We start from the raw sequence: 20418 nt of genomic DNA, 5'->3' as shown, positions 1-20418 counted from the left end.
CTGCCCTGGGGCTGTACACTTAGTGCTGCTTCTGATTGAAGCAGGTAATGTGAGAAATACATAATGTTAGCTGTTCATTAATCAGGTGTGTCATGTTGGCCTGGTTTGATATCCCAATTTCGTCACAGACTGTGAGGAGCTGACACATTGTCCCTATGACTTTGGGGTTTTTTTTGGTTTCTTCCCACATCCCAAATTGGTGACTCTCATTTAGTCTGCTGTAAGTTACAATAGTGTGAGCATGTCTCCTTTGGACTGTCTCCTTAGACTGCCAAGATAAAATCTATGTGAACCTGTACTAAAAAAAGGTCCCCAAAATGAATTGATTAATGCTATCTATTAACCCTATTTTTATAGAAATACACCTTTTTATATTTGTGCTTCTTATTATTTAATCAAATCTCACAATTCTTCAGTACCAGTGATTATTTATACTTCTTCAAAGCTTGTTAGAACACATTTCTTCCTAGCTCTGTCCTACAAACCTGAAGCTTAATAGAGCATATTTAGTTGTTTTTTTATTAATTAGCACAATTAATTGAAACAAAACCTTCAAGAATTATTCAATCACCAGCATCACTAAATTCATTCAGGTTGGCCTTTTCTCCTACATTCTTTCGGTTAAAAGTCTTAAAATTTTTTACGCTTTGAAAATAAATTAAATAAACTAATCATGACACTTTAAACTCTTTTAATCGATTTCAGAGTTCCCTGGTAGCTATACCCTATCACTGCACCACTGGGAGTAATGCAGAAGTCAACCCGAAATGGGCCATTCATTTATTACATGACATGCTGCCACACGCACCCACACCACACCAGTTTGGAGTCAATTAATCTAACACACATACAGTGCCCATGAAAAAGCATTCACCCCTTGGAAGTTTCAACATTTTATTAATATATAACACTGAATCACAGTGGATTTAATTTGTCTTTTTTGACACTGATCTACAGAAAAAGACTCATTATTGTTAACATAAAAACAGATTCTCTGCAAAGTGGTCTAAATTACAAAGAGAAAACAAAATAACTGATTGCATATTCACCCGCTTCAAGCCAGTATTTAATAGATGCACCTCTGGCAGCTATGAGATCATTGAACCTACGTACATGCATAGGTCTATATTGACTTTGCACATCTGGACACTGCATTTTTACCCCATTCTTCTTTGCAAAACTACTCGAGCTCTGTCACATTGCCTGGAGGTCGTGAGTGAACAATCTTTTTCAAGTCTAACCATGAGTTCTCAATTGGATAGAGATCTGGACTCCAGGAAAATAACATTGTTGGTTTTAAATTATGATTGTGTAGTTTTGGCTTTGGCTCCAGAAAACAAATCTTCTCCCAACGTGCATGTTTTTTTAAAGATTTCATCCGGTTTTCAACCAGGATTTCCCTGTATTCATTTTCCCCTCTTACCTTATAAGCTTTCCAGGACCTACTGTAGAGAAGCATCCTCATAGCATGATTGTGCCACCACCATGTTTCATTAGTGTGTTTTTAATAATGTGTAGTGTTTGGCTTATGTCGAACATGGCATTTAGTCTGATGCCCAAAAAGCTTGGTTTTGGTCTTACTCTTACCAGACCATAGAACCTTCTTGCAACTGACTTTAAAGTCTCCCATGTGCTTGGCAAACTTTAGCCTAGATGCCATGCGCGTGTTTTCTCTTTGCCACTCTCCCATAAACCAATGACTGGTGAAGCACCCAGGCAGCAGTTATTGTATGCACAGTCTCTCCAATTGTATTCCTGTAGCTTGTAACTGCTTCAGAGTTTTCACAGGTTTCTTGGTGGCCTCCCTAACTAATCTTCTTCCTGCACAATCATTCAGTTTTTGTGAATTGCCTCTTCTAGGCACATTTACAGCTGTGTCATACTCTTTCCATTTCTTAATGACTGATTTAAGATATTTATTGATTTGGATATTTGGAGATTTGGACACACCCTAAAATGGACGTTCCAGATACAGGTGTATTTATACTATAATCAATTGAATACCCTTGACTACAGCCAGATGACCTCCACTGAACTAATTATGTGACTTCTAAAACCAAGTGGTTACACCAGTGGTGATTTAGTTGTATCATATTGAAAGGGGTGACTACATTTGCATATAATTTTACATTTACATTTATTTACATAGAAGATGCTTTTATGCAAAGTGACTTACAAAAGAAGTAAACATTATCAAGGAAACATCAGTCTGGGGTACTGTTTGTAAACAAGTGTTATAGGATAAAATTGATCATTAAAAGTGAAGAATTCATAGCAAAATACAAACTAGTCACAATTCCTAGGTTATAAAAACCTAACAGCTAATATCACTTAGATAGAAGTTCACATCAAAAACATCTTCAAACACTTCTTAAACACGTTGAGTCAGAATTTCAAACGGAAATCATGTGAAAAGAGTCTGAATTGAGATTTGATGCCACACACAGATGGCATCACCAGACACCATTCATCAGCAGACCTGATGTGGTTAACAAGAGGTTCAGGACCTCACAATGGCCTTTATTCATATGTGTATGTATATATATATATATATATATATATATATATATATATATATATATATATATATATATATATATATATATATATATATATATATATATATATATTGCCACAAGAGGGAGGCATTGTAGTGATTTGAAAAGAGGAGTGATGTGTGTCTGCCTTGACTGTTTGCAAACCAGACACGCTATTGCATTTTGAATCATCTGTAGCATCTTGGTGAGATATGCCGGTACTCCTGCCACAGAGAGCTTCAATAGTCCACGTGGATCCAGATCAAAGCCTGGATTAAGAGTTGTGCTGCATGCTCTGTCAGATACAGTTTGATCTTCTGGATGTTGTAAAAGTGAATCTACAAGACTGAGAATCATTTGGGAAAGAGAGGAGGAACAGAGAATACTGAATTGCCATTTTTAGTGAAGGTCATCGATCGCCATGTCACCAAGGTGGCAAACAGACTTGTGAAATGTTAACATTAATGAGCTGAGCTGAACAGAGATGGGATACTGAATAGATGGACAAGCTGGGATAACAAGAAGGTCCATCTTTGCCAGGTTGAGCTGGAGATAGTGTTCCATCATCCAGGTTGCAATATATGTTAAACATGCAGAGATTCTAGCTAATACTGCATGGTCCTCTTGAGGGAATGACAGTTACATCTGCCTAGCTTCAGCATAGCACTGATAAATGAAACCATTGGACAGGATGATAGGGCCCAGTGAGGAGGTGTGTAGAGAGAAGAGGAGGGATTCCAGAGCTGATCCTTGAGGCACCCCTGGGCATGCCTGTTGCTCCCTCCACATCTCTGCACACCTAGACACACGGTAGGATCTCCACAAGAGGTAGCACTGACACTAACCAAGGGCAGTTCCAGTGGTGCCAAGGTCAGCGATGGTGGCAAGGATGATCTGGTGGTTGACCGTGGCAAAGGCAGATAAGAGATCCAGCAGAATGAGGACAGATAACATGTTGGTAACTCTAGGCAGCTATAAAGTATCTACAATAATAAATACAGTCATCTCAGTGAAGTGGACCCTTCTGAAATTATTAGGATCAAGAAGTCTGTTCTTAGTATTGGTTGAACAGGACAGAAGGAAGATGGAAGAGATTGATATTTATCCCGGTTAGCCCGGCTTTTGTCTTCATCCATTTTGTTTCAGTTGTCCCATGCTTTGTCTGTTTGTCGTGTAGCACTTCAGAAAGCCATGTGCAGGAGGGTTGTTCATGTGCATGCCCAGAAAAGTGAGGATAGACTGCAGCATCAAGTCAAGAGTACAATACTGTGCACAGGTTGCCAGTGGCAGTGGTCACAAAAGATCCCTGGGTATACTTTGAAAACAGTAGGATGTTTCATGATGTCCTGGCTAGATTGCCTACCATGGCCTTCTTCATTCTGGCCACTAATCATCCTCTGTCTCTAATTGTCTAATTATCTGTCTCATCCCATCACCACCTAAAAGCTAATGTGTGGTGAGTATACTAGATTAAGAATGGAAGCCGTTGCTTCATTCAGGTGGATGCTACAATTAGGGGTAGTGAAGTGGTTCCCCATTGTCTATGTAAAGCAGTTTACATAGGTTAGAAGAGCGCTATATAAATTTAATTACAGAAGAGAAATGGGTAGGAGAAAGGAAGGTATTGGAGGAAGGACACAGTGGAACCAATGGCAGTGGGGAAGAGGAAAGATGCAGAGAAAACTGAATAAAAAAGTGTGTGTTTGTGTGAAGTACCATGAGAGAACAAGATCCAGAAGTTTACCAATTTGTGAATTGGTGGGATATGGAGCTTTGAAAGAGGAAAGAAGAACGTACTAATGTGATAAATTATTTTGTTTTCTGTATTTGCAGTTAATTTAGACCACTTTGCCGAGATTTGAATTCACTTTGATATTAAAAAGTCTTTTTCTGTTGATCAATGTCAAAAAAGCAAAATTAAACCCCCTGTGATTCAATTTTGTATAATAATAAAATGTGAAAACTTTCAGTGGGGTGAATACTTTTTATTGGCACTGCAGCTTTGGTGAAACAGACACTGGTAAAACATAGAAATTCCACACAGAAAACGACTGGGCCAGGATTTTAAACTCAGGACCCTTAGTCTATGAAGCAACAATGCTTACCACATCTACACCCATTTCTTCATTATACATATATTTTTTTAAATTGTCTGGGTTAAAACCCCCATTTCTCTTTACGAAATTGTTCAGACTCCCTCAGTCAGTTCCTCTTTAAACCTGGTTTTAGGTTATTGCTCTGCTCGGAGGTGTAGGCTCTCCCAGTTTCCAGGTTTCATGTGAACAGAAGAGTTTTCATGTTTTGCTGTATTTGCTTTCTTTTTTATCTTAAAAAAGCCTCCAAGTCTTGATGCAGAAAAAAAAAAAAACATCATATGGCCACCTCCATCCTTAAGGGTGGTCTGAAAATGAACGTGTAGTTTTAAACTTGTCCCAAGCGCATCGTTGAACTTAGCAGACTATTTAATCTTTTTCTACTTGGTATAAGTCTCCAGTGTGACTTCTGAGAAGTCAAAGTCAGGATTACATGCTTCTTACAGGATGATGCAACCTTTAGAAACCCCCTATATGTAAAGTGCCCTCCATTTAGTTTATATACAACTGTAATTTTTTTAGGGTTATTAGAGGCTGCTTGGTGACTCCCAGAATAACATATTTTGTCCTGGACCCCAGTTTTTGTAAGGACTCCTGCTCAACACAGATTCACAATAGTGCAACAAGTTCTTCCTTTCTTGTTTTAATAGGATTTACTGTGCTTTGGGGATTTGTAATGCTATGTAAATGTTTTAATATAGTGTGCAGTTGTTGGTTTACATGATTGTTTATCTTTTTATGTTATGACATTTCAAGAATAATATATAAAAATAATACATGCATGTTTTTTTTATTTTCTCTTTAGAGCATTCATTCATTCTTTCCCTTATTTTTATATTTTGAAAATGTACTCGGAAATTTAGCAGAAAAACATCCATTTCAACATTCAATCCATTGTGATGGTGACAGTGATGTAAAATGAAAAATATCAAATGGATGGTTTATTTTTCCCAGAAAACTGGCTATTTTTAGCACACCTGTTTCAGTAAGTGGTGTTCTAAACATCATGGCTCTGAGGAAAACAGATCTTGTTCTACTCCATTATTACAAAAACAGCACTGGAAGCTTTGGCTATTTCCTTTCAATCAAAAAAATGGAAAGGTCCTAGGTTTAATAAATTAAGCACACAGCATGCTGCTGCCACAGCCAAAAGCTATTCTAGTGGGTCACTGCTGTTTATGGAGGGCCATACAATTGACACTCACTGCTTCTCTAAAGCATGCTTTAAATTTTAGAGATTTAGTTTACTTTTATACTTAAATTCACTGCTTTTAACTTATTGAAACTGCAGAAAATGTGTAATGGTAGCAAATGGCTCTATTAGGAGGGATGCAGAAATTCTAGGAAAAAAAAATCAAAGTAATTGTTAGATTAGGACAAATATGCACAGCAACTAAATGCCTGGGAAGCTGCCTACCATGAATCCCTAATGCTAAATTAATGTATCTGGGCTTTCTGCACTGACTAAGTAAGACACAATATATTACAACAAACTGTAGGTGAAGACAGCAGTAACTCATTTTGTATTTATGTGGTCTAATCAGCAAATCAAGCTTATATTAATGAATATGAAAATGGTGTTGTTTTGTTGGATGTACTTAGAAAAAATATCTGATTTGTGTTTGTAAATTTTCTTTAGGCATGGAAGTGAGTAATAAACTCTTACCAGGACCACAACATACTAATATATTTGTAAAAAAAAAAAAAAGTGAAATAATGTACTGTAGATCTATGGTGTTAATTATTAACAATTATAATTATATTTCAGTACTGATAATTTGAACTTATTAACTGATTGCACTCTTTAATTTTAAAGGATCTCTTTTATGTGGATCTCCTGAAACTACAAATACATATCCCAAGGCTACCACCTAGAAAAAAAGAGGAGAAATACAGTTCAAATACAAAAACAATATATGCTAAAATAGTAAATCCATTACCTCCTGTTAGGTGTGCTAGATTAAAATGCCTTATTGTCGTCTTTGGCTTTTTGAAGGTTTGGTTCTGGGACCCGAGTGGCTGGACCAGACCAAGGAGCCGCCCACGTAACACCTGGCTGTGGCAGATAGAGGGTTGTTTCCGGAGGGTGGGACTGGACCGCGTGTCTGCCTGGGGGGTTGCAAACCGGGATCCCGAGTTGTTTCGTTGTGTAGTGGGTGCGGCAATGCACCATACCAGTGCATCCTCCCCAACTTGATTTGACTTGTTCTGTCCAGATAATCATAGTAATACGTTTATTCACACTATTAGTTTTCTTTTTCTTTCTTTCTTTCTTTCTTTCTTTCTTTCTTTCTTTCTTTCTTTCTTTCTTTCTTTCTTTCTTTCTTTCTTTCCAACCCAGTTCTGCACAAGCTTGACTTACTTCACCATCTTAGACAAGTAATACCTTATGTTGCAGATTCAGTTCCTTTATCACAGCAGGTTCCCACAGTTTTAACATTTAAAATTTTGGCATTAATACCCCTGGAATATCTCTGTAATGGAATACATTTACATTACTAGACTGCCATTATGAATGGCATTCATAATGGCATCCAGAGACAACAAGCAACAAGTTCAAGTTCAAGTTCAAGTAGGCTTTATTGTCACTTCAACCATATACAGTTAGTACACAGTGAAACGAAACAACGTTCCTTCAGGACCAAGGTGCTACATGCAACATAAATTTACAACATAATTTAACAGAAAAACTAAACTAGCTAACTAAGAGGCCTAGTTAGCTGGCTAGCAGAGACAAGACAGATTGACCTAACATAAATTACCTAACATGAATTACCTAACATGAATTACAATATAAATCAACAAAAACTAACTAACTATCTAAGGAAGACTTTTTTAAATTAGGAAGTAAAGAAGTTAGTGCAAAAAGTAGTCCAGTAATGGATATTGTGCAAAAAAAGCATTTACAGGTTGGTGTGTACGTTAGTTTGGTAGTGTAGGTCAGTGTGTTTGTGCTTGTGTTGATTAGTCAGTCCATTCTCAATGTTTTGAGGTAGTTGAGTTAAGCTAAGTGATAATGTTTGTGTGTGTGTGTGTGTGCGTGCGTGTGTGTGTGTTTGTCAGTCCAGTCCCTTTTTGTTGAGGAGACGGATGGCTTGTGGAAAAAAGCTGTTGCACAGTCTGGATGTGTGTGCCGGAATGCTTCGGTACCTTTTTCCAGATGGCAGGAGGGTGAAGTGTGTGTGGGAGGGGTGTGTCCGATCAGCCACAATGCTGGTGGCTTTGCGGATGCAGCGTGTGGTGTAGATGTCTTCAATAGAGGGGAGAGAGACCCCGATGATCTTCTCTGCTGTCCTCACTATCCGCTGTAGGGTCTTGCGGTCCGATATGGCACAATTCCCAAACCAGACAGTGATGCAGCCGCTCAGGATGCTCTCGATAGTTCCTCTATAGAAGGTGGTCAGGATCGGTGGTGGGAGCTGGGCCTTTCTCAGTCTTCTCAGAAAGAAGAGACGCTGTTGGGCTTTCTTGTGTAGGGAGCTGGTGTTGAGGGACCAGCTGAGGTCCTTCTCCAGGTGGACGCCCAGGAATTTGGTGCTGTCGACGATCTCCACAGAGGAGCCGTTGATGCTCAGCTGAGAATGGTCGCCTCGTGTCCTCCTAAAGTCAACAACCATCTCCTTTGTCTTGTCAACATTCAGAGACAGGTTGTTGTCTTTACACCAGTCCGTTAGCCCCTGCACTTCCTCTCTGTACGCTGACTCGTCGTTCTTGCTAATGAGACCCACCACGGTCGTGTCATCAGCGAACTTAATGATGTGATTTGAACTGTGTGTTGCTACACAGTCGTGAGTCAGCAGTGTGAACAGCAGGGGACTGAGCACACAGCCTTGTGGGGCACCAGTGCTCAGTGTGGTGGTGCTGGAGGTGCAGTTCCCGATCTGTACTGACTGAGGCCTTCCGGTCAGAAAGTCCAGGATCCAGTTGCAGAGGGAGGTGTTCAGGCCCAACAGGCTCAGCTTCCCGATCAGTTGTTGGGGGATGATCGTGTTGAATGCTGAGCTGAAATCTATGATTCTTAAAGAAATTAACCTATTGGTTTAATTTTCTGAGTGAAAGAGATTGAATACACAAGCCATGAACTGAAGCCTTAAGCTTTGTTCGATTATACAGGCGAGGTTTTGTGATGAGGCAAACCAAGAATGATATTGGAGAGAGGATTTTAATTGGGAACATGAAATTCTTAACCAAAAGAAGCCTTTAATTCTTTTGTTAGTGTAAATGTCTTTGCTTTATTATTTAGGTAAAAATAAAAAGTAATACGTATATTTTGTCTAATATGTCACCAAACGGAAGCATGGTCTTCAGCAGCATCTCTCTGGGAGTCGTCCCTAGCAAAAAATGTCCCAAACACTCTGAACAAATTACAAAAAGTGATCATGACAATATAAATAATTTTATGCTTCTTTCAATGTTTAAATTCATTTTCAGTTGTCATTCTGCATCCAGTGAATGAAAGAATTTGCTATCAGACCACCAGTTAATCCAACCAACTGCTAGACCCATAAATTATGAGGATATGCATTGAATAGTCTGAAGCATTTGCTTGGTGTTTAGAAAAGCTTATTAGGACACATTAGGCAGGATACAGCTCCACATTATGTTACTGTATACATCCTTACACTGGTGACTTCAGGTATGCACCTTCCAAGCTTTTTGTCTGTACAGGCAAGGCTGTCTGTGAGCTCCCTCTCTGCTGTACTGTACTCACCACTTCAGACTGCATTAAAAGCTGTCAGTTATCAGATGTGTAGTTCTATGTGTTGAACGTAATGAGTATGCGTACTGCAGAATCACTTCTATGAATGGACTTTTTTGAAAAAAGAAATTTGAAATTGTAGAAATAGATAGCTATAAAGTAAGATCCTGCATTTCTTTTTTTTTTGCCCAAGAATAAATATACTTTGCTTATGTGTCTTTTTCTTATGAAATTGTTATTTCAGTGCTTTCAAAAGCAAAAATGCTTCAGTGCATAGCTGAGAGATTTACTGCATGTGATATCAATATAATATATTTCTGCAGGATCCAATAATCTGCTTATTTTGTAAGCAAAGATTTGGTTTCATAATGCTGTGAAAAATTCCAATGGTGGTTGAGATGCTTCAGACTTCAGTAGTTTTATTCATTCTTTTCAGTAATTTTTATTAGAATATAAGCAGTTTATGCCAGCAGCTTCAACAGTTGCAGCTTAGTTTTAGATGAAGAAATCCAGGGAACACGCCACTCCAGAGCTCACAGAACTTTATTTCTCCATTGTCACTCTCCAATCCATCCAGCAGCTTTGACTTGGCTGTTCCAAACACAGCACCCCAAATCGACTCTCCGTATGCTTGAAATATTCAGTAAAGTCCCCTGAATATCCAGGAAGGTTTTTTTAACACATTAATCGCAGGCATCGTGGTGGAACGTTCTTTTGTAGAAGTTTGTATTTTCAGTAGATTTTGTCACTGCTCCCAGCAGTGTCTTTTTTTGCGTGATATTATATTATCTCCTGCTGCTTTAACAGCAGATTAGTGATTGTGACTGATTTTAGAAAATGACGACGGCCGCAGAGTCACTTGCTGTACCATTGCAGCAGTTTTGGATGGGGCATCTTGCTAATATTTTGAAGTGAATGAGATTGGTAATTTGTAAATGCACAAATTTTACTTTGCTTTGATTACTGTGCTGAAATTATAAAGAGAGCAAAACTATTATCTATTTAAGAATATTTTCTAAAAGCTTATATTTTCATAATTGTACACTCATTTATTAAGCAGCTTCAACCCAAATAATTTTATAATGTTTTCATAAGATTAGAAATAATATGGTGCAACTGTCATATTGTGTATAGGTGTGATATTACGAAGTTGAAAATCAAATGAATTTTCTTTATTTTTTCTGTTCTGTATCTTATAATTTTGTAATCTGAACTGTAACGAATATCAGTGCTGTATATTTTCTGAAGCTGCATTGGCTCAAGTTTAAATCTGATTGCAGCTTTCTAGTTTGCGAGATGTTTTCTCTTTAATTTTAAACAAAACTGTGATTTCTTATCACTGCTCTATTCATAAAATTGTTGTTGACCAGTCACTTTGGATTACAGGATTCCGACCTGTCACACAGCTGTACTTCTCCGAAATCACTTCTTCCACAGTGACAGTGGCTTGGAGTTCACCTGCCCCACCAGCTGATATGTTTATCCTCAACTACAATCCCCAGGACCATGGTGAAACCTTACAGGTCACTCTTGAAGGCTCAAAAACTCAGGCCAAACTCACCGGTCTGCAACCATCCACAGAGTATATTGTCACATTGGTCACTATACAGGGCACTGTGCCCTTTGAACCTGTAACGGGCTCAGTAACCACAGGTACTCTGCAAAACATACAACAAAATAAAGCTTGTATGCTTTGTGTTTTCATCCATGCCACTACATGCTTGTTTATTGGTAACAATTTGATCAGAATCTGCAATAAGTGTCATAATTGTCAGTTTCGATTTTGCTAGAAATACTGTACATCATATTCATAAAAGGTTTACCTGACTGATAAAAATATAGAAACACACTATTTGATTTTTAACTGTGTCTTCAACTTTTTAAATGAATATACCCTGTAAGTATACAGTTTCTCCCTCATGGGTATGTCTTTTTAAATTGTGTTAGAATCTGCAAAAATAGCTATTTAAAGAATGTAATATTATTAAATAGAAATTGACCTTTGGAGAGATTTGCAGAAGGTAAATCAATTTTGGATGGTGGAGATATCTCAGATAAGTATTAAATTAAAGCCAGTACAATATTACTGTCATTTATAATAATTTAAATTGCACAGCAGGACTAATCTATACGAGTGGTGGCCAGCCCTTGTCCTGGAGAGTCACAATTGCTAAAGACTTCTGTTGTGATGTTCAGATTTTCTTGCTTAATTACATATAGGCTTGTAAGGGTCAAATTTCCTTGCTTAACCACTTGTAGGCTTCACATTCCTTGTTTTTTCAGATCTGACATAAGACAGCAATGTGAAATATGGGGGAAACTTACAGTGTCTGATGTTGTGACTCTTAAAGTATTGCAGTGCAGTTTATCTTTTTTGGCTTTTGCTATTGTAGTTTTTTTAAATGGCTGTAAAAATCAGGCTGATTTAATCAATCATTTTTACACATAAACAATCTAGAATCCCACAAACATGTTGACTGCAACTATATTTCTCTATAATACATATCCCTATCACACACCTATACATAAGGGAGAGGTAACAGAGAAAATGATGACAGGATAAGAAATTTTCTGCACTTGTCTCTTCCACTTTCGTCTTATAAACACCTGATGTCAACCCATTAGATGAAAAAGCATTCCTGCTTATCCAGTACACTTCTCAGGTATTTTACTATTAACATTGCTTATTATTACCACTTCCTCTTATCTTTCAGACTGTGGCCACACATATGCCTTACTTGTGAACCTTTATACTTTTTATTAAAAAGTTTACCTGGATGAGTAACGTTTCATGCACTCTGTAGAGGGTCTGCTGACCAAGGATCACCCTAATAGTGCTGAAGTAGCTCTATAGTCTGTTGTCTTTTGATTCAAACCCCTTCAATTTACCATATTTAGTCAAACAGATTAAGATGCTCTAATCCAACTAGATAAATCACCACCTGCCTTTGGTCTGCGTCTGGGTTTGTACTTTAATGATACATCATATGAGCACAGCATCTACTGTAGATAAACATGAGGTAGCTACCACTCTGTCGGAGACACACTCCACTGTGCCTACATAGCATGAACAGGTAAAGCTGAAAGGTCATGTCAATTGGTATCTTTATATATAGTTATCACTGATCTGGTTGTATTGAAAGGCAGTATATATTTCATAGGCAGTGCCGAAACAGGCAAAAAGAAGAATTATTGGAAAATCAGACCAAAAATGTGCTGAACATCTGCACTGTGACTCTCTAAGCCTGGGGCCCAGCCATTGTTATCTATACAAAGGAAAAACAAAAATGACTGAAATGGATTTGTTATATTTCAAATTCTTCAACCATCTAGTACTTGTAATCTGCCAATAAGCAAGCCTGTAACATGCTGTACATCCACCTTTCCACTGACTGACACCTGCGTGTTTGCATGGCCAGCCAACAACATAAATGTTTACTAATTTATGTCTGATGGTATATTTGAGCTTTACATTTTTGAAAGTGTTTGTAAGAATGTACGTAATTTTGTCCATAAATCACATTTGCATCCCTAACATATATATCGACCTGAGATTACTATAATATACGATGAATGCTGTAGTCAGTGCTTTAGGCGAATCTTAATGAAATGAGCCAAGATGCTAGCTTTACCTCGCAACTGATTTATGTTCCTGCCATTGCATCTGGCTTGTCATTATATTACCAGGTGACACTCAGCATGTATTTACATAATATGCATTGCTATTCAGGCTAATTAAAACACAATTATTATTTGTTACCTAATAAAAAGACATTAAATTCATGTCACAATTCCTTGTATTTGAAAGTATCCTTCATTTTTGCTTTACTGTTGAGGCAGATGGTTAAATCCTAGAATAACAGATATACAAATAGTAACAAAGAAGTTCAAAGTGGAGAGTTTTACAGTATTTTGCTCATTCTGATGAAACAAATTAAATTTACATGCATTGTATCTACTATGAGAATTCAAGCAACGTTAGGTTAATATACACTATTAAAATGTAATGATATTTAGTTAATGGAATAAACAAACTTAATTGGTTACATTAATCAAATGTTTCCTTTCTTGCTATTTATAAGCATCTAACACATTTTCTTTTGAGGACATTCTGTATTTTTAATCATACACATTAAAAGATGTATAGTACTGCTTGAATAACATAGATCAAGACTACTTGATTTGTGACATTTCAAAGCAATTCTCCTCTTCAGTCTTCCTAGAGGCAGCTTGTGTATTTCCTCGTCATGCTGTGAAGTTTTTTAGAGAAACATGTGTAGTAAGTGATAAGACGTTTTAATGTAATTGATACAGGATATTGTACTTATGTAAAGAACAACAATGCCCATAACATATCTGTTAAAACATTAAATACAGTAATTGTTAGCCACATTATACATAGATGTCATTGTTAAACTAACGATTAATGTCTGCACATTTAAAAATGCAGATTTCAGAATGAGTTAAAATTTTCTCCAATTAGAGCTTGCTTTATTTTTAATTGTTAGGAAGAAGTTTTGTTTTTCAATATTTGTTTTTATATTTGCAAAGCCGTTGCTAACCTTATTGTATAAAAGAGACTTTTGAGTGAAAATGTCCATATAGAGGTCCATGTTCATATTAAATATCTGTCTTTTTATCAGTTACATTAGAATGGAATTTATTTATTTAGTTATTTATGTCTAGAATTCCAACTGGTTCATGTCTTAACATCTTTACTCTTCCCTTTTGAGCATTAGTTAAGTAATTTAAACAACTGAAATTACTCTGTGAATAACAAAGGCACATTTTATTTATATTAATTATTTTGTAAACCGTTCCCTTTCTCAGGGCAAACAAACTTTATGTTCTTTAAAATCATTTTTGTGTTGTATGCATTTATCTTATTTTGGTGGATAATGATGGGAGCTGCAGGCTGTGTCGACTCTAAAAACCTGCAGGAATCCAAACAGATAGCAGCAACTGTTATCATTCATATCTCTCCATTTATTGGCAAAACAGTCAGGGAAAGTGCTAACTTGTGCTGATGAAGTAAATTTCACAAAGCTTTTCGAGTCATTGCATGATGCTTCAAAACATGGCATTATGGATTATTTAGTCTATTTAATTCTTAAACTGTTTGATGTAAAAGCTCTTCATCTTACTTAATATTAAATACAAATGCTGTTTATTTAGTGTACTGCTTTGTTGCACAAAGCAAACTGTTCTAAATAACTTAAACTATTACAGAATGGTGGATTCTGTAAGTAAAGTATTTTAAAAAAGTAGTACACTTCATAATTTTGCATAGGGTTCTTTCAGGCACTTAATCCTTAGCAGTAGTCATAGCAATTTTAAATGATCTCTTTATTGTCACATTATCTGCATGATACGAACAATAAAAATTTACTATTCACAAAAAGCACTAAATGGTTTTAATGTGTGTCTATATCATCCTATCAAAATACTGAAACTTGAGACATGAGTGCTTATTTGCCTTATAAATCATGTTGATTCTGAGAAATGTGAGAGAAAAGTTATATAAAAAATGAGTGGCATGATTTATAAAGGTGCATGTTTATATTCCATCTATCCATGACATATGTGTTTACAGTACTGAAAATGAATGAAGCCCAATACAGCATATGAGGATGTTCACCTAATGACATTTTTGCTTTTTATGTTCAACAGGACTGGATCCACCAAGGGAAACATCATATTTAAATGTTACAGAAGACTCAGTCTCATTATCCTGGTTACCACCCATTGCACCATTTGACTACTACAAGATGTCCTACCAGTCATCACGAGGTCTTTCTGTTCTTTGAAGCTTTTATTCGCTAGATTTTTTTCAAAACAGTTATATAACTAAATATATTGAAGTTTCTATTAATGTACCCTTCCAGAAACATGTTTTTGTTTTTGGATTGATCAATGATAGATGATGTCAGTGCATTTTAATTATGTGATTGCTAGCATCCCTAAAAACAATGTCTTTTACATTTTTATATAAGGATATTATGATGCAATGATGACATTCGAGTTTTAATGTCAGGCCTTACAGGTATGGCCCTAGTGATGAGAACATTAAAAGAAGTCAACAGATTGCAATAAGAAAATTCAAGATGTCAACACTTAATCATATTTTGCTAAATATCTTATGAATATACAAATTTAGGATGTGTATATTATACATGTCAACTAAAGATGCTGTATAGCATCTAATTCCGTAAGTTGTAGCAATAAAAATATATCATACAGTTAGGGGATTTGGCCAGTTCTACCTTGGACTTTGAGAAGGTATGATTACTTTCATGCATCCTATTGCAATCAAAGAAAGTTTGGATTTAGTGTGTCCATGAAAAACTGCATGCACCACAGCAATTATAAAACTAAATGCGGCTGACAAAGAAAGGTGCTTATGCCTTGGGCGACAGCCTGGAAGTAATCTTGCTTTAAGAATGCACTGGCAAAATCTTCTGTCCAAAAGCAGTACAGCTAATTGTCTCCATCTTGTGTAGTCCATCTTCAAGGGCATGCTGGGTGTATCTCTGTCCCTTATTATCACGTATAATCAACATACAGTATAAGCAAACACATATTGCTTACTCTGTCTTAGTACATTTCCACATATGGTTCTCATGGCCCTGACTAGTCTCCAGACTAACAAAACACATTTTAAAGGCTGCTATATATTTCTGGTTTTCAATGTTCACTTTCTTTTTAATTGTTGGTTTTTCTTTTCATTATCTGACATTTTTGGTTACTTTTCTATGGTTCTCAGGTTTATGTCACACATTAGGTTATCAATGTATGTATTTAAGACAGTGCAGCTGGTAGAGCTTACAGTAACTAGTAAAGGACACACTCATGTTCATTTTCTCTGAATGATTATGTGACAGTTAAAAGATATATTTTCCATGTTATTTTTGGGTTCTATGTAATAAAATTTAGTGTATCTGTCAAATCAAGGTTTTCATATTGATTAATGGCTTCAGCTAGTAAATTTCCAATCTAGTCCCTTGAAGGCACCCCTAGAGGGAGTTTACAGGATTCCCATACAACACTTTTACAATTTTTATTACGAAACCTAGATATTTCATTTTAAAGCAATACTGATTATTAAGTGTCTCAACTCATTTGTGTATTTTTCATTACAGTACATTTTAAAAATCATTGGGGCTACATATTGATCTGTTTATTGACTAGAATTTGCCTAATTCAGAATGTTACTTTTTTATCGATGTTTTTTGTAAACAAAAGGCCAATAGAGCAGGGTGCTGTCATGTAGTATCTTATTATAAATTGTTGCTCTCAGCATACTAATAAGGAAAATACAATTGCATTACAATTTTGTTAACATGCCAGACCATTCCTTGATTGATGAAGCCTTCAGTCTGACGGTTCTACTTGTTTTTGTTGAATTTACAGGAAGAGTGGAAAATATAGTGATTGACAATCATATAACAGAATACACCGTGAGCAATCTGCACCCTGCTACAAAATATGACATCAACCTAACTGCTGTACGAGGAAGTCAAGAGAGTGACATTGTCAGCATTACAGCACACACAGGTTTGGGATTTACTGTTACAAATTATGTTAAAGCACTGTTGATGCAGTTTCATGCTCTTTCTTTTGTGGCCAAAAAAGAAAAATGGCAGGTCCAAAGGACCTAAAATATATATTTTTTTAAAGATTAGGAAATTGAGGGTTTTCTTTAGGGGTGAAACCAAAAGAATTGCCAGTACAAAATAAATAAGAGAAGCAAAGTGTCAAAATTTGAAACAAAACCAAAATTCAAAGTCCTAAGGGTCCTCACATTAAGCTGTCGCCATCTCCGTCTGAAATTGATTGTGTAATTTACCAGATCCCAAGTTTGAATGAAAGAACGTATGAAATGCCATATCCACATGACATCATGCGCCTCACCCATGCCATAACCAACAACAGTATGACGACATCTGGGAATTCAGGACACAACACGGCTTCTCCTGTGAAGAAAGACACAATAAAAAATGGAATGTCATAACATCACCAACATAATATAAAATTTCAATACATGTTAAAATAACAGAAGTTACTTAAAGAAAGCGTCTGTATCACAGCAGAAAAATGTGGTTTTTGTTTCTGCCTGCCATTAAAAGGATTATAAGCATTTTTCCAGCTCTAAAATCCTTCTTTTTGTCTCAAGAACCCCAGCCCTCCAAGGTTTTAAAGCTTTTCTTTGATGATGATGATGATTTTAGTGAGATTTATTTCATTCATTGTCAAACAGTACTGTCAGGCTTTAACTCCCATATAAAGGAAGTTGAAAGGAATGACAATTCCTTAATAGTGGTTGTTGAAACTCTTGCTTCTGTAAGGAATATTCTGGAAGAAAGAAGTAGATGTCAATTTATTTCCCTTAGAATTAAGGAAATGTTGAAGAAGAGGGAGGAAGAGGGATATACTGATAAATGTGGAGTTTTGAAAATAAATGTCCAGAATTTGTATACCTCCTATACTGAATACTTGGACATGTGGCTGAAACCACTGGAACAACAACAACAATATTTATTTATATAGCACATTTTCATACAAATAATGTAGCTCAAAGTGCTTTACAAGATGAAGAAAGAAAAGTTTATAAAAAATAGAAATATAAAAATAAGATTAGATAATGCTAAATAACAAAGAATAAAGTAAGGTCTGATGGCCGGAAGGACATAAAAAACAAAAACTTTAAGAGACCCAGTTGAGTGGGATAGTGTGGTTTCCACAATAAGGTACCTTCATAAAAAAGGAGTGTGTGTAGATGATGTGAAAGTTTCGACCAATTTTGTAATTTTAAAAAATTTGTAGCAGAAAGGAAGGATACTGATTTTTCTGTTCCTTGTAATGTGAGATGGGCTAATTATTTTAGCCATTGTAACAATGAAGAGTTGTTCTCCGAGCTGTTAAAAATGTGCTTTTCCATACCACCACATAATGCTTTTGCAGAAAGACTTTTTTCAATGATGGAGATGCAGTGGTCTAAAGATAGAAATGCTCTCACTATTGATTCAATTAAGGGGCTAATGCTCATAAGATTCAATTTCAGTAGCATGTTATATAAAGATTTCTATTCATATTTATACAAAAACCCAGATTTACTGAGAAAAATAGCTTCAGTGGAAAAATATAAAAGAATGTAGATAAATGCAAATAAACTAAATTGAAAGTGATGTGAATTTACCATGTGTATCATTTTTTATAGGTTTACGACAGTTAAATTAGCAGACTTCATTCCTTCCATTCTTATTTGGATAGCTTAAGAGGCTTGACATATTCAAAATATTTAATGGGATATTAGTTTGCCAGTGACAGTGATTGTGGCCATCATATCATAATTATAGTGATAAACTGTTACTAAAGGTTTATGTCATTTTAAAAAACCATACGACAGTATAAAGGCATATTATGGCATCATTGGGAAAGGCGTCCTCAAAAGTCCTCATTTTTTTTGACCCAATTCTCCTCATTTCCATAGAAAAAGATTTGGCAGCCCTATACCTACATTAAAGATTTCCACTCTTTGTAGTGGATATGCCATGAATGATGGATTTTGGGAAAACGACACTTATTAAATCAGGACTATCTGAATAAATTAGTCCTCCTAGCAAAAATACGTAATTATAACATTTAACCTTGGCTGTTTAGCAAAGCTTTGTTTGTTGTGTGCCACCTGATTTGGGTAGACTTGCACCGACTCACTGAGTTATTTTGACACATGCTTTAAGTTTTGAATCAAAGTGCTGTAAGCTACAATTATTGCCCTTCAGCATCTGGCTGCACTTTCAACAACCAGCAGTGTAGTGAGTCAGAACTTGATTTCTTCATACAGTATTAAAAGAAATTAATTTAAAAAAAAATCAGGTTACTAAACTTGTTATTTGCATTTTTATGTTGATTGTGTAGTGTAATAGAACAGACAGACTATGATAAAGAGTTGGGACACCATCCTGATGACCCCGTATAATTGGAATACAGAAATTAAAATGAAAACAAGCAATAATTACAAAAACGTCTTTTCAGACGCGAGTTCCAAAGTGAACGGTTTTCAAAATGGCCAAACTTCCTCCGTCAGGAAGAGGCTGGTCCAAGCAGACAGATACTGGAAGTAACCTCAAAAGTGTTAAAGCCGCCAATCATCCAGTCTGCACAGGGATGCAGAGAAAAGGCATTAGAAGACAGCGCCCACCCCTAGAGCAGCGGTTAATTACAGTCACCGGAGCCCTTAAACTGTCTCATCTGCACACACACGTGACAGTGGTGATATTGTCTAATACCAACAAATAACACAGTATTATGGAAGGTAATGTTGTGAACAATACGAGTATAGATAGATATAAACCTTTATCTATATAGAAGTCTATTTTTTTCTTTCGCTTTTATTTTCTATCCTGTTTTCAGTAGTTTGTTTCCTTAATTGTATCCAGATGCTGACAATTAACAAAGAGCAGATACAACTGCAAACTAACAATGAATGCTAAAGTGGAGTCACTACCTCAGTGTTATTTCCACCTCGTGTGATCATTAGTGAGAAGCAGCTTGATTACTGAAACATTTCATGCTAAAACCTGCAGAATTTTAACAGACTTAACAGGAAATTAGGTTTATCCCAGTTATCCCAGTGAATCATACAATTACCTTTTATATTTTCACAGAATGTAAATAAACACATGAGTATTTCTGGATTTAAACAAAAACACAGAAACTGAGAAATAACAGCAGGTTTAATCGAGACAGAAATGCAGTTATAAGCAGGAACTGGCAGGACCAAAAATCTGCTACTACAAAGGTCCCCAAGGACTGCGGGTGGGAGACTTCTGTGGAAAATAAGCCTATTCAAAGGAATACAAATGCATATAGGGGAAATGACAAAAAAAATACACATTACATTTGACAGATGTTCATGCTGTTATCAGGGCATTTATTTTAGCATATATTTAATAACATATCCCAGATATCAACTATTTTTTTGGTGCATATGAATACAAAATATTTTGAGACTGGAAAAGCATTTTTATAGCAAGCCATCTGGACTACTCTACTCTGCTCTGCAATGCTCATGAACAAAATCTGTTTG

General features: G+C 36.2%; 1 protein-coding gene across 2 annotated transcripts in view; it reads left to right on the top strand.

The window, feature by feature from the left end:
• Positions 1-20418, top strand: part of tnr (tenascin R (restrictin, janusin)) — a 476387-nt gene that overhangs the window by 378240 nt on the left and 77729 nt on the right. For both annotated transcript variants that reach the window (XM_051933130.1, XM_051933127.1), the window contains 3 exons: positions 10716-10982; positions 15000-15119; positions 16740-16883. In XM_051933130.1, the coding sequence (XP_051789090.1) occupies positions 10716-10982; positions 15000-15119; positions 16740-16883 (531 nt within the window). The remainder of the gene's footprint in view (positions 1-10715; positions 10983-14999; positions 15120-16739; positions 16884-20418) is intronic.

Source organism: Erpetoichthys calabaricus, chromosome 10 (assembly GCF_900747795.2).
Source record: "Erpetoichthys calabaricus chromosome 10, fErpCal1.3, whole genome shotgun sequence".
NCBI lineage: Eukaryota > Metazoa > Chordata > Cladistia > Polypteriformes > Polypteridae > Erpetoichthys > Erpetoichthys calabaricus.
The sequence above is the reverse complement of the archived record's forward strand: the minus strand, read 5'-3'. Positions and strand labels throughout refer to the sequence as shown.